General features: G+C 32.9%; 1 protein-coding gene across 1 annotated transcript in view; it reads right to left on the reverse strand.

The window, feature by feature from the left end:
• DIAPH2 (diaphanous related formin 2) overlaps window positions 1-24,828 on the reverse strand; it is an 803,657-nt gene that overhangs the window by 568,781 nt on the left and 210,048 nt on the right. Inside the window, exons 10-14 of the mRNA XM_069462797.1 lie at window positions 13,689-13,799; window positions 7,809-7,927; window positions 5,818-5,934; window positions 3,524-3,642; window positions 204-268 (exon numbers count right to left, since the gene is read on the reverse strand). Of these exons, the coding sequence (XP_069318898.1) occupies window positions 204-268; window positions 3,524-3,642; window positions 5,818-5,934; window positions 7,809-7,927; window positions 13,689-13,799 (531 nt within the window). The remainder of the gene's footprint in view (window positions 1-203; window positions 269-3,523; window positions 3,643-5,817; window positions 5,935-7,808; window positions 7,928-13,688; window positions 13,800-24,828) is intronic.

A 24,828-nucleotide genomic window follows, 5' to 3' on the forward strand; every position in this document is an offset into this window, starting at 1 on the left:
AAAGTGATGAGGAGAAAACAGTAGCAAACTTATGTTATTAGAAAATAAATCAATATTCTGTGCTTATATTTGAATGTAGAAATATAAAGTACTGCATAAATTAAACAACATTTATAAAGCCTGACATAAAAAAACAAGGTAGATTATGTTTTGTGATTAAATTATTAATTTAACAATTATGGCTAATATTTTATAAGCCTTACCTTCTTTGAAAATTCCACTGCTTTTTGTTCACTTTCTTCAACTTTTGCCTTGTTCACACAAGAATCTATTAAGATTGACCAAAAGTGATTAGAAATTATGGCATGAGCTCTCTCTAGGCAAAAGATGGCTCCCAGCTTATAATCCTACTATACAGACTATCACTTTTATGTCCATTGCTATTAAAGGGAAATTGACCTATACTATAAATAAAACATAAGCTACCACATTTCCTTTCTTTAGCATACTAAGTAAATTCAATGACAGTATTGTTGAGGCACAAAACAAAGAATACATAAATATATTTGATTAAATTATTACCATTTTAAGGGTGTTAGATTATTTTGCAACTTTTACAATTATAAATTCTTCAAAAAAATTTTTTGTACTTTATTATGGGTGGAGACGTGACAAAGACTTAATGCTTAAGATTATTAAGACTCAAAATGATACTTTAAAAAAGCTAGAGAGATAGAGTAACATTCATTAATTCGGGCTTCCTAGTGAAAGATTTTACTTCTGATCTGGGTCAAAATGTATCTCATGTATAAGGAAGCAAACTTCAAACTTCTCAAGTCCAATCAAACATTTCAGAATATAAATAAGTGAAGAAACTCTTTTGGCAATATTGCATCTCTCATTATTACATATAAAGTCTATTCTGTATCTAGCTGTTCCCCACTTAATTATCCAAAAGAGATGAAAACTTATGTCTGTACCCAGACTTGTACTGTATATAAATGCTCATAGAAGCTTTATTTATAATAGCCCAAAACTGGAAAGAACCCAAATGACAGTCAACAAGAAACTGTATGAACAAATTGTGATATATTCGTGTACTAGAATACTACTCAGCAGTATAAGGAAATGAACTATTGACACATATAATACAACAACATGAATGAATCTCAAAATAACTATGCTGAATGAAGGCAAACAAAAAGAGAGTACATGCTCTATGTTTCTATTTATATGTTATAAAATTTTATAAAATGAAACTAATAAGAGAGAAACTAAAATGAAACTGGTAAGAGAGAGATCAGTGGATGGGAAGAAGGGACTAAAAAGAGAATGCAAAAATTTTAAGGGGTGATAAAGATGTTTATGACCTTGACTTTGATGATGGTTTAAAGTATATATATAAATATCAAAACTATCAAGTTGTATACTTTAAATATAGGTAGATTTTCTTATGTCAAATTTACCTCAAAAAAGCTTTTTGTTAAAAAAAAATGTGAGGCTGGCACAAAGCAACTGAGGAAGAAAGTGGTAAGTGATGAGGTCAAAGCGGGGACATATGTGTGCTGTGCTAGCTATGGTTGGTAATGACTTTGATTGAAACTTCAATGAGAAGGCATTGGAGAGTTTTAGGCAGAGATCTGATATATGAAAAAGACTTACAGGATTGTGAAATCACAAGAGACTCTAATTTCTTCAGATTCAAGTGATCTTAAAATAGAGATCCATAGATTTTCCTAGAAGTTCTTGAAGCACCTGATAATTTTAGTGTGTAAGAACATGTGTGTGTTCTAATGAAAGTTCCACGGCATTCATCAGCTTCTCAAAAAGGACTCTGAACATAAAATATTATGAACTACTCATATATTTGACTCACTTGATTTTAGAGTTGAGGAAATTGAAAACTAGAGAAGTTAAATGATTGGTTCAGTCACACAGGTGACATGTGGATGAGGTCATAATGGGTTTATGATGCTGACTATCGTCTCTCACCTGGTCCCTTCATTTCTCCTCAGCCCCATGCTTCTGAATAATAGTATACAATCGTAAGTACCTGGCACACAGAACCCCAAACAAATGTCTGCTGAACACTGAACAAGCTAGCCAAAACCAACAGTAGAATGAATATGTGTGCCAACCACAGCCCATAATGGATTATAAGTCAATACACATATTTGGACAAAGTCCCTTATGACTCTCTCAACAAAATATAAAATAAACTACTAAGTTTATCAAGCTCAGTGTAAAATATGCAGCGAGGATGGTATTCACATTCACTGCCAGGTAAGGTAATTGGCATAAGCTTTCTGAAAAACATTTGGCCTATGAAAATTCATACCCTCACTTACAGGAATCAATCCTAAGGAAATAAGAAAAAGCCAAACCTTTATACACAAGAATGTTTAAAGGAGATTCATTTGTAATTGTGAAAACCTGAAAACAATCTAGATGTACAATAAGAAAGGACTGGTTAAAGTGATTATGATATTCCATAAAATGGAATATTATACAGACATTAAAAGTCACATTTTGAAGGTTAATATGAAAAAATTATCATAATATAATGCCCCATGAAAAATTAGCATATAGATAAGCAGATAGACAATAAACAGAGAGATATAAGGAAATGTACTGAGCTGAAAAGGGAACAATGGTGTTGTGATTGCTGGCTTGTCACTTATATAAGTCTCTAGATTGCCTACAATAAGCGTACATTACATTTAAAAACAGAAAAGAATGATACATAACAAATAATAATAAGGTATCCATCTTTGAATATTTCCGTGAATCTCCCCTGTGCTATGGAGTGAAAAATAACATACAATTGGCATTCAACAGCTATTGTTTTCTTTCTTTAAAGACAAGATAGATGAGTTCATGCTGAAACCTCAGCAATAGTGATTTCGATTAGGTATAAATAAAATTGCTTAACTATAAGGCCAGATAGCCTAGCATATTTCACAAGGGAGGTTTCACATCACCCTTGAGAGATTGTTCTGGAAAGTATTGCTAACTACCAGTCTAGGATGATATAAGGTCATTTCCTCAGCAATCCAAGGAGATGAATATGATCACCTCAAATTCTTTCCTCACTCTGGGCTCTATGAAAATATAAATTGATCTATTTGATTGCCTTAAAAGGTCTGGAGTTACTGAAATAAGCCTATTTCTTTTCTCAAACGTGAACACTAATAACACAGCTATAATACTAATGAGACCCTATTGTACACATGATTTCTACAAAACTACTAAGGTACCAGTATAAAATGAATTAAAGGATTTCATAGTCATGCTTCTAAATAGCAAGGCATTCATCTATAATAATATAATGGCTTTTTGTGGGACACCGAGTTTAAACCAAATTCAGTAGTGTTAAAATTTACCAAATAAGTTAATATTTCTAATCACACAAGCAGAACTCTTATGGTCATTATAATTAACAATTATAATATTTGAGTACCCATGGACACATTGATTTACTAGATATGAATAGAATTTCAGTCAGAGACCTACCTTTAAAAAGTACTTATTATAAAGAAGATATAAAATACAATCAAAGGACAGTGGGGATCATATTACATACCTATCAGATGAGTGAAATCAATGTCTAATCTTTGCCTATACTTGAAGTCTGGATCCATGCCACTGCAGTGTAGCACTATCTGTGTAACACACTCCTCAATTATTTTATAATACTGTGGCCTGAAAAAGACAGAAAATACTCATGAATACCTTTTCTACCTAAGCAGATCAATTTTCCTTAGAAAGGATTCAGCAACTAAGTCTTTTTCTAGTGCCTCCTACCCTTTATACCCCCTTAGGAGAAATATGCCTAAGCTGAAACATGGTCTGGATGTTACAGTGCCAAACCCATTGTGATGTAATCAACTGCAAACATTTAGTGACTTAATACTCCAGTTTGCAGGGATTCATGCTTATGTTCAAAGACATTTATCAACCTTATCTATTTACTTAAGCTATTGCTTCTAAAGTTAATGAAAACAGATGAGCCGTTAGTCCTATATCCATGGATACAGAAATGGTTCTAGGCATCCACAAGTTCTCAATTTCAATAAGAGCTGAATTTCTTGGCATTAGGTGGCAGGCAATGTCTTGAATTTACTAGAGTACTTTTACTCAAGATAACTATAACAGCTTACAAAACTGGACTGAGCCACTTATGTTACAGACTATTCCAAAGATCTATTTGTGTGACATATTTTAAAAGATCCATTTTAAAAAGCATACACACTTAATATGCATGGCTATAGCCTCAATTTGTCTAAAGTGTCAAAGGTTTTAAAACATATCCTAATTCTGTAATCTATCAAGGTAATTCTGGCCTTAAAAATAACCACTCACATATAGCAAAAATTTTTTAAAGGTACTTTTGCATTAAAATTTGGGGAAGATTTAATATTTGTCAGGGGCTAATAAATTCAACAGAGAAAAATCAGTAAGAAGTACTAATGTAGGCAAATTGTGACATAAACATCCCCAAATATAGTGTGCTGGAAACTAGCCAACCAACTAAAAGTTTTAAAATAAAGCCAAATAGATTCTAATTGCTCTTCTATGTCTTTAGTCATAGCGCTGGTCCCAAGAATAAGAATAAATAGTAAAATATATTACACTTATGGGGCTTTTTCAAGTCATCATTAGGTCTAGGGTAAATAACATTGGATTATAATTTCATTGTAGTCAATGACTATTTGGGAAAATGTGAGAAACACACTGTTCTCTTTGAGGCCAGGTTAATCGTCCCTAAGTGGAATAAAAGTGCTTGTCACACTTCTACCTCACATGGATGTTCTTAGGATGTGAAGGATGCCATATGAGAGTAACTTCTCATTTACTTATAGTTACCGAGAAATGGATACTTTCACACAAATGATGTCCCCAGGTAACTGAGTACCCCGGGGAACAGTATCCATTTAATTGTTAGAAATTAATTTAGAAAACTACAATCATTTTGAATGCATTACAATTTTTCCTGCTTAAAAACACCACATCATTTAATATTTTTAAGAATTTTCTATGTCTCTGTAACATCATGGCGCCCACCAAATTATTGTACTGGTCTGAACTATAGTAGTTCTCTATGTTGCTTGAGAGCTGTCATTTTTGTTCTAACTTTACCTGATCTAATGGTAGCCTGCCTCTTCCCTTTAATCAAGCAGGTTTTTGAGAAATCAAAGAACGTACATTGTTAGAATTTCATGCAAATTAGAGCACAAAGAAAACTAATTGTTTCTTGAACAGTTCAACACAACATCATGGTCACCAGTCTGTGGATAATTTCAGTCACTCGGAAACCTTTTTATGACTTTCTGGTTTTCAGAAATATTCTCAGTTAACTAGATTATAAAACTTTTAACTTTATGGGTTATTTTCATATTCATTTATTTTAAAGAATTACATTACTGGACATAAAATTGAAATATTGGCATTATCATTTTCTTAAATGTTAAGATTACATTTATTACTAAATACTATAAAAGAAATATAACAGTTAAATTTTACTTATTAAAATGCATAAGCTAAAAATCTAAAAGTTCTACTCTAGAATCTTAGGTGGTGTCTCTATGTTACCATTATCTAGCCAAGAATATACATCTCAAAGTCAGTAAAATCTGTCATGTTCATTGCTACCAAAAGTTCTATGGCTGAGGCATCCCATTTTTATAAGCATCTCTCTCTCTTCTGACCCAATTAAAAATAAATAAACATCTTTTTTAAAATGCCACCTAAAGTAGTCAAGCTTTTATACTCTAAGTATGAATATAGGCATGTATTACCTATTCCCCACCACACTGTTTATCTTCTTTAATATCCAATTCAAATTATAAACATAGTACTCTTAGAACTACGTCTTACCTGATATAGTAATCATTTCTGATGAGTAAAAAATGTTGTAGAATGGATAATAAATAATTTTCAGCAGCAGTGTCCTTCAACATATTATACAGAAGATGGTACACTTCATTCATGTCAGTAGAAAGTAAGTAAAGGAAAAAAAAGCAACTAAAATTTTAAAAACACAGACTTATCATTTTGTTTCCATTACTATTTCTAAACGTTCGACTCAGTGATCCAGTATTTTAAAACATTTACATAAAAGAAATGATTCTATGGAATCACTTTAATCTTTTAACAGAGAAACAGACCTAAAGAATACTTCCAAGACCACTTGAGTGTCAAAACCTTAAATGCCAGTTATTCGTGATATTTTAAACCAGATTATAGCTGGTACCATTGGAACAGGAACACCATCAGTGAAAATGGTTTCTTCTTGATCTCCCTGTGGTTGTGACAGAGGACCCATATTGTTCATGTAAGCCACTACGACTCTATTTTCACAGCCATATAATATAGAAGGCAAACGAGTATGTTGTGAACTCCTAAAAGGTCACAAAACCAGTTTTATTTTACCCAGATGAAATACTAACTAAATCTGAAATTATTATTGTTTGCATCCATTTGTATTTCATTATTTGATAAAAGATGGAATGGAAAGTAGAAACTATGGAGGTTGCAAAATTTTTCTTAGGATATAAAAAGAGTGGTAGAAGCTTAGAATCTTTTAGTAAACTAGAAATTAGATTTCAAAAATGGATTCATTTTTATTATAAAAGTGAGGACATGGAAAATCAATGTAAAATAAAAGTAAAAGACAAGATGTGATCCAACATCCCCAAAATAACCTGAAATGTAAACATTTTCTCTGAAGTAGAATTAAGAATATGATGGATTACTTTTTAGATGCCACGTAAGAGTGTTGCAAGTCTTACAAGGTCTTTCAAATGGCTACAGAATGAATTCAAAAACAGCTTTATGGTGAAGTTTAAGAGAAATCTATATAAAGCAAGATATTTATTAATTGATATAACATCTTTTAATATTAGAGAAGCCACTGAAGACTGGCATCACTAATAATGCAGAAAAATTACTAGAAATTATTCCTCATAACATTGTTATTTGCTGCACACACATTTATCCAATACATATGTGTAAGACTTTCATAGGAGCATTGGAGTAAAAAGATGAAATATAACATTTCTGCCCTCAATCTCAGAGGGGCAGAGAAGTGTATATAAATAAAATAAAACAAACAAACTACTGTGGGAGTTTCAAGGAGGGCAATATTACTTCTAGCTTTTGGTGGGGAGTGGAGAACACAACACTGAGAAAAAGTCCAACTCAAAGGTAATTTTGGTTCTGAAGTGTTCCCCAACTTCCCCAGAATCCATAAGTAAGAAATTTAATGGGTGTGAAACAAATGGCCAGCAATGCTATGACAATCATCTCTTAGATCTAAAATCATTTCATAAAAAATATCATTGCTATAGGAAGATTATATACTAGCTGTATTTGACTCAGATGCTTCTACCACATAGCCTTGTATCAAAATGTTTTTGTTATTGGTAAGGAACATAAATATTTGAGTAGGGAATAAGAAATTTATTTGAATTATATTTCTCAGTCATTGGAGTACCATTTATAATAATAAACTGAAAAAGTATATTACCTGTAGTCACATATGAACTCAGTGAACTTTTCCCCCAAAATCCTTACACGTATGATATACTGCCTTAGGCTCTCCTCTATTCAAGACCACTGAGCAGAGTATACCTATAATACAATGAGCCTTTGTGCAGCTTTCAATATATTCTGTGTAAATCATCAGGACAGTCTGACAGTTCCTCAGCATGAATCTCAAGGACAGCATCATAGTGAGGTTCTAATGTAAATAAATGGATATAAATTGGGCTGGCAAACAAGAACTCTAATAATGGTCCACAAAATTGCCCACAAATCCCTTTTTCACAATACATGCAAAATTATTTTTGTGGTGTGTCAAAGGATATTCCATTTCTGCACGAATGTCATTGAGACGGTGTGATAATTCAGTTAGGTCGTCCTCTTTGTTCTCATCAAATACTTTCAACTGAATATCAAGCTCATCATTCTCTTTTTCTTTTAGATCCTAATATATAAACATAAAACTTAATAGACGAATAACAGTTTGACAACAGCATAGTTTGATAATAAAGGACAGAACACAATCATTCATTTATACACACAGAAGCAGTTTCAAATATTGACCCAGGCACTTGTCTTCCTGAAAGAAAGTAAATATAGCTAAGTTTTTCTATTTCAAAATAAAAGGACCTCATTGCATTCCTTGCATTTTCTTCCCAAGCCCCAGATTTTGACTATTCACATAAAAAAAATTGACGACCACTTCTACAACAGAAAAAAACTAATTGCTAACAACCCAAATTAAATGCTGTCCTTTTGACTAAACACACTAATCAAAGATTGCGAAAGAACTCATGCAGTTAGAACATTCACATATGCCTTTGGCAAAAAATGCAAATATAGATCAACTGTATTAGTGAAGAACAAATGCAAGGATATATTCAAGCACAACAGTCCCAAGTATGGCGTTAGAAGTCATATAAACAAATTTAAATGATATTTTGTGATTTTAAAGCAAAAGGCATTAGAATTATCAAGCTGTACATCTAGCCTCCTCCCCCACCTTTCATTTTTGCTTAGCCTAATCACAAAATACCAACTTGGGCATAAAAGATATGTTTTTGTAATACATTATAAGCACATGCATTACAAACCTCTGATAATTTTCAAAATAATAGTATAAAAAAACTTGGGAAGCATGCCACACTAGAGATTGTTGGGCTTAATATATATCACCTGGAATATCTTTTAATATGTGTCCATTAAGTTGCAGCTTTCAAAACCCAAATCGATAATCACAACTGTGGATGCTCAAGGGTGATACCGAAAGTGGGACTAGGATGGGATGTTCAGAGCTGAGCTTGAACTCTAAAAGGAAATGCAAGCATGGTGTACTTCAAATTAGGTAGATAAAACAAAATGGGATGCATTCCTTGTTTCTATTTTTATCCAATAGAACAATTATAAATGGAGATGTAATGGCTATTACTGAAGCCAGGCACAAATTTAAGTAATTTCTAGATGTTCTTTTATTAACATTGACATACATAATAGTAATAATTTATTGAAAATTTACCTACAGAGCATATGAAAATACTAATGTTACTATATGATTTCATATAAAACATATAACAAATAAATGTATTTACACTTATTTTCTTCTTTAATAATGACTTGCTTTAGGTCTAGTTTTCCACTTTAGAGGGGAATGAAGAAATTTATTAGAATGCAAAATTACCTCACATTGGTGGGTCATATTATCAGCTGATTTCTGAACTCTATTTAGAAAATCATACAAGCCAAACACACTCAATATCCTGGTCAGTAAAGAGACAACCTTTCACACATTTTAGAGTATGGACTTTTCCTTATTCTTATCTCATAATGTATTCTCTCTTAGACATTTATCATAAAACTTAAACACTTTCAAATATGGTTGAAAGACAGAAAAATTTAAGTTAAATACTATTAATTAACATCAGAACTTTACAAAACACAAAAATCCATCTGCATGATTATATTTTTAGTGAAAATAATTGGTGAAATGTGTAATTTAGCTCTTAATTAGGTCTAGACCTTACCCATACTATATATATAGTATGTGAGCATATATAACACAATATAAAAATATAGACATGTATAGATGAAACATTTTATAAATATTCTTTACTATTAGTGCTCCAGACCTATTAAAATACAGTAAGTCCTCATTCAACATCATCCATAGGTTCTTGAAAACTGTCACTTGAAGCAAAATGTCATATAATAAAACCATTTTTTTCTCTTCAACATTATAACAAAACGACATTACTCAAGGACTTGTACATGGCTTCATTTCAAGTTGCAGTTTCTAAAATCTATCAATGACAATGAGGAATTACTGTAAACATATATGCATATATACATACACATACATATATATACTTTATATTTATAAAATTTCCTTTCTGCCAAATGTTAGACTTTGAAAGATAGATCCATAAATTCTTGATAAAATGAAAATATAATGAATTTATAAAATTTATATAGCACAAATAACACAGATATGCTATAAAAGAAAATGGAAATGTATCACTAAAGTTTTATATTTTAAAATGTGGAATATCATAAAATTACTCAATTATATTATAATAATCATGTGAAATATTGTAAATATGCTTCAGTTATTTTTAAACAGACCTGCTGCACACATATGGAACCTTTTTTTTGCAGAATCCCTGAAATATATAATTAAGTTTCTATAACATAATATTCTTCAAAGGAAATCAAAGTCTATTACCAATGCACTACTGATTACCAAACAAGTAAAATTGAGTCTTCAAAAGAATAGGAGTTTGTCAGTCTTTTCAAAACAGATAAAGTATGCCCACTGCCTACAAACACAATTTCTTACTGTGTTGTTTCTTCACATATCTGATTTATCTAATTTTTACTTAATTTATTTAACTAAATAAAAGGCAGATGGAGAAAACTTCACAAGAAATCAATGTCAATTAAGTACAGAGCAAATACAATATTAAAAATCACTACAGAGTGTCTAACAACACGTTTATTCCAAAAGCAAATTTATCAAAAATGAATTTTCCATATAAATAAAATATAAATGCACTTTAAACACTAAAATTTAACGATACGGATGGGGAAAATTTTGAAAACAAATTTTTATAGAATATAATTGCCTTATCTTGAGGATCCTGAGAATATTATAAGAAAAGCTTCACTCTACTATAATATTATGTTGCCCTCAAGTGTTATTGAAATACTAAGAACTATTTTTCCCTAATACTTAATGGTTCTAGATAGGTATAATTTTTACCCATGTATCAACAATTAATATTAGCCCTAGCCATGTCTAATTTGCTTCTTTGAATATATTTTAGAAAATTAGGCAGTTCTCTTCTCATTAGAACTGTGTATAAAATAAGAATAAATAAACTGGGTACAGGCCGGGCGCGGTGGCTCATGCCTGTAATCCTAGCACTCTGGGAGGCCGAGGCAGGTGGATCGCTCAAGGTCAGGAGTTCGAGACCAGCCTGAGCAAGAGCGAGACCCAGTCTCTACTAAAAATAGAAAGAAATTATCTGGCCAACTAAAATATATATAGAAAAAAAAAATTAGCCGAGCATGGTGGCACATGCCTGTAGTCCCAGCTACTTGGGAGGCTGAGGCAGTAGGATCGCTTGAGCCCAGGAGTTTGAGGTTGCTGTGAGCTAGGCTGACGCCACGGCACTCACTCTAGCCAGGGCAACAAAGCGACACTCTGTCTCAAAAAAAAAAAAAATAAAATAAAATAAAAAAATAAATAAATAAAATAAACTGGGTACAACAGCACGTGTCTGTAATCCCAACAACCTGGAAGGCTGAGGCAGGAGGTCCACATGAGCCCAGGAGTTAGAGACCAGCCTGGGCAACATAACGAGATCTGCAACCCCCTCCCTTTAATAAAAGAAGAAATAGAAAAAAAGTAAGGATTTTAAAGGTTCATCTATGAATATATTATTAAGTTTTACTGCATATATAAAGGATGTTTAATGTTACTATAAATTCTAGTTGTTTAAATTTAAATATTTAATTAGACAGTGAGTTACACAGTAGTTGACATGTGAGGTATCTAGTATACATTAACCCATGACCATTCTGTCCTGCTCAAAATTGTGATAAACTACAACAGCAGAAGTGAAATCTATGGTACTAAAAAAATGATCTCCAATCTTCTCAAGGTCTATCTGGCTGGATTCTAATTCTCATTTTATATATCAGAAATACCTGGGGAGGATATTTTTTTTTTCAAACCAAACATCTCTGTCCTACCTCTAATAAAATTTTGGCAATCTCACTTCAGGGAGACATGCCCAACCTCTTGCTTGAGAATCAGAGCCGTATTTATTGATATTTAGGTCCACTGTCTTAGAAAGACAAAAAATTTTTGAGAATCCTTGTAGGTTCTATTCCAAAATTTGAGGAGCAGAAATATAACACTTCCTACTTTCACTTGATGAGGAATCACTGAGATGTGAGAAGCAAAAGCATACTGAAGAGATGTGAGAAAGTCTAATTGGAAGTATACATTAAGCATACACATCCTAACAAGTACATGGTGCCACAAGAGGCTTTATATAGGGGTATATGGCCAATGGAACAGTATACCATAGATACACTGATGCATAATCTCAGCTGTCAGTGTAAGGATAAATGTGCAAAACGTAAGGATAAGAATTACTATATCATACCTTTTCTGAAAAGATGAGGACTAAAAGAAATTAAAATGAGACTCACAGTTTTTTTGACTAGCCATTCAGTAGTAGAAGGCAGAAAATGAATGGTCAATTATAGAAGGAAATGAAAGATGGAAGAGTAACAGCAACAAATAAAGCAGAAAACTGGCATATTAGTAAATGAGTAGAGGGTGCTATAATAAAGAGCCCTTACAGCCAGCAAGTGTCCAAAGACATTACTTTCCCCGAAACAGAGAACTAGCCCAGTAAGAGCAAGCATGGAAACCAACAAGGCAACCCAAAAGCAAACTAGAATAGAGATTATAAGATTATCTCTAGCTACCTAAGGCCACAGACTTTGTTTGAGGAGAAATTAGTGATAAAATAAGAATAAATATATGTTACACACAATATAACTTGCACACTGAACCTCTACATAGGTCACTTAAAATGTTGCTTTTATTTACTGCATCCAATTCCTTGGTTTTTAAAGTCAAGAATTAAAGAACCACTCAAGGTGGCATTGACATAGAAATTTCCAAAACCAAGTAAACTGAATCATACATCTTATTAAAATGGGTTTAAATAGCCCTAACCATGTAACTTATTATGATGGGTTTCAACCACTTTGAATTAAGAGTTCCTGATTATAAGTTACAGATATGTGCTACACAATGGTTCCTCACCAGGCAACTCCCCCAATTGTGGTCTTTCTAGTAAACAAGGTTTTATATACATGCTCATTGACATTTGTTGCTCTTTTTCTTTCCTCGGTCCTCCCCCCGCCCCCCTTACTTTTACTTCTTGTCTCTCAGGTGGGCTCTCAGTAGCTTAAATGAAGAAATTAGTGAGACATTACTTGTGTCCTTTAACCATGCCATGGTCTTGCATAAAGTCACTTTTCAGTTAACACACTTAATAAAATATAAAGCCACAGCAGTTGTACTGATATTTTTAGAATAACTGTGCTCATTTATCTCAGATCCAGCCTATAAAGCCATTCCAAAAATTTTTAACATTTTCATAATTATAGCAAATATTCTCATTGAATTTAAGAAATAAAATTATTTTTGTTTAGAAAAGATTCCAAAGCACTGTATCAAGAGCACCATTCTTAAGCAATGTGTCTAAAAGATACTACTAATCAAAACTGTATGCATACTTGCGATAAATATAAATGAAATCAAACTAAGTTATCAAAGGATGCAGAAAATTTTAAATGAAAATTGAAAATGCAAAAAAAAATCCAAAAATTGTATGTTCTTGATATTCAAAATTCAAACAAAAGAAGTTCTCTTTTGACTTGAAGAAGACAAAAACCAAAAAACAGAAACAAAGGACTTCTGAGCACATCATTAGCTAAATTCTGAATCATATCTTGCATATAGAGACTGATATTACTGCAATCTAAAAAAGCTTACAAAATACTTACTGGTTTACAAAAGAAAATTGCAAGGCACATTTATTTAGTCTGCTTCAAGAAGTACTTTTATACAAAGAGAGAAAAATACTAAAGATAATCAGCATAATAAATGTGTACACTCAACTTACTGGTAACATTGATTTTAGTCCAGAACGGAGAAATTCATTCCTTAAATGTATTCGGAAATCAAGCTCATAAGGAGAAGTGACAAGGGCGTTTATAAACTGCATGCAGGCTACCTGCAATCAGAAAGTGAATTTTGTTTAAAAACACATTTAAATAAGTTAACAAAATATTTACTTAATGCATTCAGATAATGCATTCATTAAAGGCATACATATATCATAAAACAAAATAAGATATACAAATATTTCTACAAGTACAATGATGATAATGACTTTAAATTATAAACAACAAAATAAACAATAAAGTTTCTGATAACCAAAGTAATTCTAAAAAACATGTGATGGATGGTCAAGTATGTTATGGTTTGCTACACAATATGAAGAAACATTAAAATCCCTCAGAGAAACCCAAAGTTCCAGAAGTATGCATACAGAATCCTTTGAAAAGATCATGAAATTTATCTTTCATATCCTGCTGTCCTCACAGTGTACTTGGTTTCAATTCTACATGGTTATAAACACTTTTATAAAATAAATCAAGTAAAGTTATACAAGTACCCTAATATTAAACAAGGAACAGTGATAACTTAGAGAAATTATTACATTGATTTACACTCTCTCCATCCTCTTCTTGGCATGATTTGCACAAAATATACAGAGTATTAAAATATATAATTAAGATGGATTAACTTAGTAGGTATGAAAAAAATTAATGCAAGTGAATTAAGATCAACTAGAAGGCACTGTGACACTAATGCGCATTGCATAATAAAGCATATATAAGGGTTTGTTTTCAAATAAAGTGTTTCATTAAATATACTGACATTGGAAAATGAGTTTAGCTTTTCATACCTTCTGATTTTGAGGTTCCCTATTATAAGAGGGGACATATTTTCTCATAATGTTAAGCTAGATTGGAATCAACAAAATAGTAATTGGTGTTCCATATTATTCCTGGATAGCATTTTTGGAAAATGGTGCTCAAATAGAAGGCAACTGGCTAATAGTTTAATTGAAGAGCTGCACATTTAAATTGATTATTTTAGAAAGCTTGGAATGAGTAGTAGAAAGTTCAAAGAGCTAACAGCAAGGGGACTTCTTGAAAACACCAGATATGGTACACATATTAAGTATATACAGGTCAGACACAAATAAATCAAGTTAGTATGGGAAGATCACATCACCAAACAAAAAATATTTCAAATATTATTTGACTTGACTTCTCCAGACCTATTATGATAGAGTTATTTTTTTCAAGATAGGGATAAAAGATTAAAAGGTATGTTTTACTTTTGTATGTGTATCTTATACATTTAAACTGCTTTTGCGGAGATTAGCCCATCTATCTCACATCCAGGTTCACAAATCAAAGTTGCATGCTTTAAAAGGGATGATTGGGGTTGTTTCCAACATTACTAGCTATCTAAATGATAACTGAACAATGTAGTCCAATTTTTACGAATGCTCAAATATCAAGATAGAACACTTAGACAACTGACTAAATATTTGCCATAGACTTGGCTTTACCTTAAAAAACATACCAGATTAGTTATTATGAAGCTTACACCTTCACAGATTACTTAACCTTCCTATTTAGAATAGAAGATCATGTAAGTCTTTATATAGTTTCAATAGGCTGGGCTATAAATCTGCATACTGCACATGTCCATAGCTATATTATCATTGTATTTGCTTGAATGATTCTTGTTATGTTACAACTATGACATGACCAAACAAGCCAAAGTACATGTCCAATCCAAAATTAATAGAGAGAAAAGTTGCCATCTGCTAGGATTGTTTTTGCCAGAAGAAATTCTAGCTTAACGGCTTGTATTAATACCATACAAGTAAAGAGAACATTTCCATAAGAAACAAGTTAGTGAGTCTTGCAATTGTACCTTTACACAAATAAAAGTATTTACATCAGGAGATAATAAAAGTCAATAACATTAATTAATGTATCAACATCAAAATAACTTTATATTTAATAAGATAAATGTTGCAAAGCTATTAAAAACTCACTTTATATATAATACCTGAATATATAGGATAATACTAAAACATTATACTATAGTGGGATAATTTGCACAAAATATATAGAGTACTAAAATATATAATTAAGATGGATTAACATACTAAGTGTGAAAAAAATTAATGCAAGTGAATTAAGATCAGCTAGAAGGCACTGTGACACTAACGCTAATGCTCACTACATAATAAAGCATACATAAGGGCTTGTTTTAAAATAGTGTTTCATCCATTCACTATAATATAAAATAATTAGGAGACACTTTGAAGTCAGTAATTTCAATAGGTAAAGGCACTGGTTTAACAACATACCATTTATTGTTTATCAAATTCTAATAGATATCTAATTACAAATAACGTAAGAGTCATTTTCAACATAATCTGCTAAAGGAATGTCCTTTTACAGAAATATTTATATTGTATGAATGTGGGAGACAAAAATGTCATCTTAATTATTTCTATCCCCTTACATTACCACATAATTATTGTCCTTTTCAGAGAATAGGAACATTACCAATCTAAAACTGAAATAATTATCACTATTTACAAATATAAGATGAAGTTTTAAAAAGATAATAGCTTTATGGGAAGAATATATTTTTTACCTAATTATAAACATGAAATACTCATTGTGTGGATTCCAAATTCAATGCTAAATACAAAGCCCCAAACTATCATCATCATTTTTATTAATTACTAGACAATATATTAGGTGCTTTACATAATTCACCATCTAATCTCATCCTCATAAAAACCACATGAGGTGTTACTATTATCTTTGTTTCACAGATGATGAAGCTGAGGCTTCAAACAGATAAATAATTTATATAAAGTCACACAGCAAGGAGCAAACTCATGATTCTAAACTATATACTTTACTACAAACAGGATAATTTCCAGCACATTCCAAATGTATCATAAACCCTATTCACAGATTCATACAACAAAAGATTTTAAGGATGAGCAAGATAGTAAAATTTAACTGGTGCATCATGCTTGATTTACTGGAAATATCTAGCTTTAAAACTATAGGTTAATTAGAAAAATATATAATTATTTCAACAATATGTTGTTTGTTTAATATATACAATGGCTATCATAATATATAATGGAATGCAAAAAAAGAAACAAGCAAAAGTAGATTCGTGGATTTGGTTAAATTCCACCTCATATACATCCTAAGCAGTAAAGTATGGACAGCATCCAAAATAATCACCTTTCACTCCCTTTCCTTTATGTCCTGCTACCCCACCTCCCTACTCAGCATGCATATGCATTCAGAGACACGCACACATACACGTGTACACATATACACACACACTAGAGCACTGTGCAGTTCAATATGGGAGCCACTAATCACAGTTTAAATTTAATTTAATCACAATTAAGCTAAAAATTCAATTGCTCAGTTTCACTAGCCATAGTTCAAGTGCTCAGTAGCCACACGTGGATAGTAGCTACCATATCGGACAGTAGGGACACAGTACATGGGAAAAAGAGTGATTGAATAGCACTATACCAGAGATTTTAAAGAAAAACTCTTCTGAACTAATCTCTAAAATCTAAGTTCCAAAGAAGTAGAAAACTCATTTTTGAATAATGAAAGTTTCAAAATTGGTATGCTCAACTTCCAAGTACATAAATCTTTAAGAGAATTAGCAAATTCTATTGCCCTTTTACAATACAAAATCAATCTGCTTTCAAAAAAAAAAATCTAGCTCCAGAGATAGAAAATAAAGAATCATGGGATTTTAAAACTAGAGAGAACATAAAACACTCTGGTCCATTATGTTCATTTAAAAGTAAATAAATTGGAAACCTAGAAAGATGAGATGATTTACCCAAGATCACACAAATAATAAGCCTCAGTGATGGGAATAGAACTCAGGTCTCATGATCTTTAGCCTCGGATTCTTTCTAACTTGCTATAATGCACAAATCTGGCCTTGCTGAATATCATTTCTCCTTGTACTGGAAAGAAAACAAATGCCCTTGAATTGAATATCACAAAGTCCATTATCTAGAGTTCCTCTGTTGTTTAGTTACTTTATAACGGCCTTAAGTTCCAAAACGGTCTGCCATATCTATTTTAATTTTAAATACAGTATCCATGAGAATCAAAATTTAAAAATCATAAAAAAATCAGTGAATTTTCTCCATTATTAATAAATATACCAGGCTAGGACCACAACTCTGATGTTCAATTAGTAAATATAATCAGTTTCTGTATTTGCATTTTTATTCAGTGATCTGCTTGTGTCATAAGGAGATTTCTACATATATATGCTATTGAGTAAATGCATAAGCATATATAGATAAAAAACTATCAATTGTGTGCACATGATAAAGCATCCAAGATTTTTTGCCATGATTAATTATAAACTAAAATGAATCAATATCAGTTTTTCTACCACATTATGATCCTTCCTTTATTATTATAGTATATTCTATTTATACAATAATCATCTACATTCTTTAGTCATAGAATGCTATTGTTTTCATTCAGGGGGATCTGTTATAGAGGATGAAATATCACAAAATGGATTATAAACTTTCTAAAGACAAAGTTCATCTGTGTTTAGGGTTTTCTTTGTAACTCCTAACTGTTCCCTGTAAAATGGTCAAAATATAGTAAATGAATAACATTTAAATATTTCAAATTTTATTAGTATGAGATATATCATTACAAAAAGAAATTACATTCAGTTTCTTACCTAAATGATAAAGGAAAATATTTAAACATGAATATGTTCGCAAAATTACTGGGAAAATGCTAGAACCTTTTATTTATTTTAACTTACCAGCTTTGAAAACTATCCAAACAGCTATCTATCTGTTTGATCACAATTCATAGAGCTATGGAGTACAATAATTGCCAACTCTAGGGCATTCTCAGACAGATTATCCATATTGCCATTAGCTGTGACAAATTGTACATATAAAATTTTATTGACACTGTCACACACTTGACCTTATTAAGTACTCTTTTGACATTAACAAGGTCTTTCTTTATCCTAGCCCAGCAGGAGTTAGGAAAAAAGATGATTTAGGTCAAAATAAGTACTGTAAAAGAAAGATACAAATGTACAGAGCAAGTTAATTAAGTCAAGAAATAGAGAAGGATTGCAGGCCAAAGGAAGTCATGTACAAAGGTATGAAGGTTGACAAATGAAACAGCATAAAATTTTCAGAAAAAAAAAGCACAGTATGACTGGACCAAAAGTATATGCAGAAGAGTGGAATAAGAGGTTAGAGAGAAAGCAACAGCCAGAGGATGAAGTATTTCTGTGTGGGCTAGGAATACACTTTAATCCTAGAGGCCATAGGAAGCCATTGTTGGATTTTAAGCAGTGATCTGACAAGAAGTATAATTCAGAAAGACAACTGTGTGGAAGATGACGTAAATGGGGTTATCATGAAGGGTAGAACATATTAAAGAATCCAGGGAAATGATAAAATACTGAGATGTGATAATGCCCTGAAACAAAGGAACAGCAGTGGGGGTGGAGACGGATACTATCCCAAGGAAGGGAGTACAACATTAAGGAAGTAGAATTGACAGGATTTGGTGACTGGTGCAACAGAAGATGGAGTAAGGATAGATTTGAAGATGACTACTACATTTCTGGCGTGTGCTAATGGATGGATAATGCTAAGGTTAACCAGGACTGGAAATACAAGAGAAAGGCAGGTTAAGGTTGGAGAAAGGATAGCAGTAGGAAGGAGAAGGATGAAGAAAAGGAAGATAAGCACATTTAAGAACAATATAGAATTTGAAATCCAGTCAGGAGGCAGCTGAACATACAGGGTCTGTGAGTTGGGAGGAATTTGGAAGAGAAGAGCTCATAGAGAGACATGACATATGAGTGCCAGTTGAAGTCATGAGGATGGATGAGACTGTCCAAGGATCATCAGGATGAGAGAAACAAAGGACCAAAGGACTGAAGATCAAGCTCTAGGAATCAACAAATTTAATGGTCAAGCCTATAAACAGGAAATTTTAAATGAAACACAGAGGTAAAAGAAAAACAAGGGGAGCTTAGTATCATAGAAGTCAAGGGAGGAGAGAGCTTTGATAAAGGAGTGATCAATAGTGCTGAATAGCACTGAAGCAGCCAATATGATGACTTTAAGAGGTGCCTGTTGCTTTTTATATAATGGAGGTCACTGGTGACCCTCTATTACTGAGAATGATAGATCTGACAATCATTCAACTTCGAAGCAGATTTAAAATAAAAGGCATCCTTCTTTAAATCAGAAGTTAATTTTTGTTAATGCTGAAAAATGACTACATTGTACAAGTATCTCTGCACAACCCCCACTGTAGTAATCTATCTTAAAACTTGGAGCAATATGAAACTGTCAATAAATAGAACAAGTTTCCTAAGTAATATCAAGCATTCGTTCAACACTTAATATTTAAAATGTTCATTTCCACAAATTTTCTCCTTATTCATATGTTGAAAGGCCTTGTGTTCTTATAAACGTACTTCTGCTAACAAATGATAAATGCTTTGTCCAAAGCTACTCCCTCATATGTGATGGTATGAGCACACTAATGGCTAATTTACAAGTATACTTACAATAAAATCTCAACACTCGAGAACCACCATGGTAAAGAATCAACCTACATAGAGTAAGTCTATATATCTGAGAGTTTATCTATTTAAGCACAATATCTGCTTTCACTGGGGCACTTTCTGAAATGAATTACATAATTCCCACATTCTCAAACAAAATATACTAGATATAATTTAATATTTTCTTGCTGACTCAGGGGCATCATTAGATATGTGAGTTAGTGAGCTAGGCTGTAAGACAGAGATACCCTCGGGAGGTATTGAGGTGTGCAGGGCTCCTTGCTCTGGCACTAAATAAAACCAAATGTTATCATCGTTTGCATTCCAGTTTCAGTCTTTTATTATGTTTCTATTTACTCCTACCTTGCTGTCAGTCTGTCAGTTGTCACTTTTTGATGATCTCAGTGCACCAGTCTATAATAAACTTTCATCCCAGCTTTCCAACCTGCACTTCTTTTTTTTTTTTTTTTTTTTTTTGTTGAGACAGAGTCTCACTTTGTTGCCCAGGCTAGAGTGAGTGCCGTGGCGTCAGCTTAGCTCACAGCAACCTCAGACTCCTCGGCTTAAGCGATCCTACTGCCTCAGCCTCCCGAGTAGCTGGGACTACAGGCATGCGCCACTATGCCCGGCTAATTTTTTCTATATAGATTTTTAGTTGTCCATATAATGTCTTTCTATTTTTAGTAGAGATGGGGTCTCGCTCTTGCTCAGGCTGGTCTCGAACTCCTGACCTCGAGCAATCCACCCGCCTCGGCCTCCCAGAGTGCTAGGATTACAGGCGTGAGCCACCGCGCCCGGCCCCCAACCTGCACTTCTAGTCTGCTGTGGATGGAAAGTAGATAATCGGGTTGATTAAGATAACATAAAAAAAGAGAATAGATAGGCTTTGATTAAAGGCCAAAAGGTTTTTCTCACCATGAAGCTTACTTGATGGATTGGGTAACATTTTTTAGGCTGCTCAGATTGTTTTATTTCATTTTTATTTCTTTTTTGGTTCTCAGCTATATTCCAGAGGATAAATCTATTAAATAGGTGAGGTCTAGATAAGTGAAGCCATTACATATCAGGAAAGGGTAGATTTATTGCTCTGTTTTTGTGCACCATATCTAATTACAACATGCACAAATCTCTTTATTTTTTTCAGCATGTTAGAAAACAGTTTTAAAATGTATGAAATCATGCTAACATACTTTTCTATACAGCTCCTGAAATACTGCAAGGACGTGGCATCTTTCAGACTAATAGCAGCCTCCTAAGACTGCGGCTGTTTTGACAGGACAATATTGTATGTTAACTATACCACTTTTTCTTTCATAAACAATTATTAATGATCATAGGTTTTCCTCCTTGATATAAAGAAATCAGTTTGAACTAGATGTTGGTATTACCTCATTCTGTCTTCTTTTATAAAGTGATTGGCAGACTATTCTGACCTCTATTTTACCTACTGGAAGGTAGGTAAAATTTTACCTTCTGCCCTTCCACCCTACCATAGTACTGCTTCTCTATCAGCAAAGACAATCTCTGAAAAATTCTTCCATATCCTTCAAGGCACAGTGAAAGTATCACCTCATCACTGAAGCCTTCCAAGCATTATGCAAGACACACCAAAATTTTCCTTCCTTTATGTTTTCATTAAACCTTACTAGGAGAAAAGAGATAAGAGTAGGCAAGGGTAGGTATTTCAGGCAATGTAGTCTATGTGATAAAATGCTTGAAAGTATTTAAAAGTCTATACCATATCTGGGAAACACCAGGTTTAATACGGCTAAAATATACGTTACATTTGGGAGAATGACAGGCTTGATGTCCAGAATGTTAAATTAGGGCCACATTGAAAAAGGTCATATGTCACGATTAAGCTTTTCACCTTTATCAAGTCAGCAATTAATTAGGTTTTTAGGAATGCTAATATGTTAGAATTAGACTTATTTTAAGGATAACTGACAACAATATAGAGCATTTGTCTGGAGAGGAAGAATATATCAGTGTGGAGTACTAATTAGAAAACTGCTGAAATAATATTGGTGGGGGAAGATAAAGGCAATGGAGGTAGGGAAAATGGATTAGATTCACAGTCTGCTTTCTGATAAAACTTGATGATTGAATGTAAAAGACAGAGAAGAATGAAGTCTTGAGTAAAATTAAATTTGGGGTAAAAGATGGCATCTCTATAATCTAAAGTGGGGAAACACAGAAAGAAGAGTAGACTTCTTTGGGAGAAATCAGAGGGGAAGAGATTATGAGCTCAGTTTTAATGTAAGAGGAGATACAGTGCAGCAGTTAAAGAATGTGTGCTAGAGCCAGACTCCCTGGTGTCTACTCTGGGCTTTGCCTTCTATTCATACACTGTGACCCTAGGAAAGCTATTTAACCTCTATGTGCCTCAGTTTGCTCATCTATAAAAAGGTGATACTATTAGGTTATTAAGTATGAAATGTCTGATTTCCTTAAGTACTAACTTTGACAGCAGATATCTCTGACATTTCACTTTGACACTTCTTGTTTTTTTATTTTATTGTGAAGGTACACCTTCCTTCTTTCAAACGTACACTTTGGCCTGTGATTATCTTTCAATTTTTTTTTAGAGAAATTTTTGTAAAACCATGAATCAGTCAAAAATTCTTGTTATTTTTTAATATGAGTTCCATCGTGGAACCAATACAGCGCAGACAGCTTGAAATATCAATGAAGTGTTTGGGAAGGAAGTGGCTAATGAACGCACAGTACATTGATGGTTAGAGAAGTTCAGTTCTGGTGATTTTAATCTTGAAAATGAGTCATGTGGGCAACCTGAGACCAAGGTGGATAATGATGAGCTGAAAGCTGTAGTGGAAGCGAATCCATCTGAACCTATGTGTGAATTAGCAGCAAGGTTTGATGATACTATTCCAACAATATTGGACCATTTGAAACAAATGGGCAAGGTAAAGAAGCTGGATAGATGGGTACCACATGAATTAAACAAGCATGAGAAGAGAAATCGTCTCAAAGTTTGCCTTTCTTTGCTACCATGACAGAAAGGTGAACCATTTTTAAACCTTATTGTTACGTGCGATGAAAAATGGATTCTTTTTGATAATCACAAGTGTTTGGCACATTGGTTGGATGCAGATGAAATGCCAAAACACAGTCCAAAATGGAATATTCATCAAAAAAAGCTAATGGTGTGTGTTTGGTGGTCCAGCACTGGTATTATCCACTACAACTTCATGAAACCTGGTCAATCGATTATAGCAGATGTCTACTGCAACCAGTTGGACGAAATTATGAGGATGCTTGTGACTAGGCAGCCATGATTGGTCAATAGTGATAGGTCAATCCTCTTGCAATACCACTTGTTGCAAAAAACAATGTTGCTCAAACTACAGAAGCTGGACTTTGAAACTCTCTGTCATCCACCATATTCACCAGACCTTGCACCAACTGACTACCACTTCTTCCAGGCTTTGGGCCACTTTTTACAAGGAAAAATATTCAATTCTCAACAAGCTGTGAAAAATATCTTTCACAATTTCATCACCACTTGCTCTCCAGGCTTCTTCACTGCTGACATAAACAAGCTACTGTTAAGATGGCAAAACTGTGTTGATAGCTTAGGCACATACTTTGATTAACAATACTCTTCTTGTTTGAGATATAACAAACTAAACTTTTGATTCGAAATCAGACATTTCATATTTAATGACCTAATACTACCTCATAAAAGTGCTGTGAAGTTTAAATGAGATAACATATGTAAAGTATTTAGAACATTTCCTAGCATATGGCTTATAAATGCTATTTTAATATCTTATTTTTATGATGCCTATAAGATATCTAGTTAGGCGGACATGTAGGATTGAACGAAGAGAGAGGTATTGGGTAGACATATAAATCTGGAGAAACGCTAGAACATAGGTGGATGTTAAAGCTAGAGAAGCAATTAAGAACATTCATGGAGAAAATAAAATATATATATATATGTTTATGAGTGTTTATAATATAAGTGTATATATGCATATTATATATGTATATATGTACATAAAATGATAACAGAAGAGAACCAAAGACAGAACATAGGGAACAAAACACCTGGGAAATAAGAAGAGGAGAAATACATTAAAAAGACAGAGAAAGAAGAGTTAGAGGTAGTCAGAGAGCAAGGAGAGAATGGTGCGTAGAAAGCCAAGGGAAGTAAAACTTTCAAGGAGGACGACAATCAATAGTGCCAAGTGATCAGGATTGGAAAGAGGTCATTGAATTTTGAAATTAGAGGATTATCGTTGACCTTTTTGAGAACTCTGACAAAACTGAGTTGTAAAAGTCAATTTAGAAAACAGAAAACAAGTATGGATTATTCTTTTAGAGACATGGACTATAAAATGAAAAAGGGAGATGAGAGGTGAGTTAGAAGTGTAAGTCAGATCAAAAGAAGGTGCTGTAGTATGGAGGAGACTGAAGAATGCTCCTAAGCTGAAAGAAAGTCAATGAAGAAAGAGCATATGAAGATAAATGATTTATCTTCCACCTATTTCTTGAACTACCAAAGATAA

The sequence above is a fragment of the Eulemur rufifrons genome, chromosome 30 (genome assembly GCF_041146395.1).
Source record: "Eulemur rufifrons isolate Redbay chromosome 30, OSU_ERuf_1, whole genome shotgun sequence".
Classification (NCBI taxonomy): domain Eukaryota; kingdom Metazoa; phylum Chordata; class Mammalia; order Primates; family Lemuridae; genus Eulemur; species Eulemur rufifrons.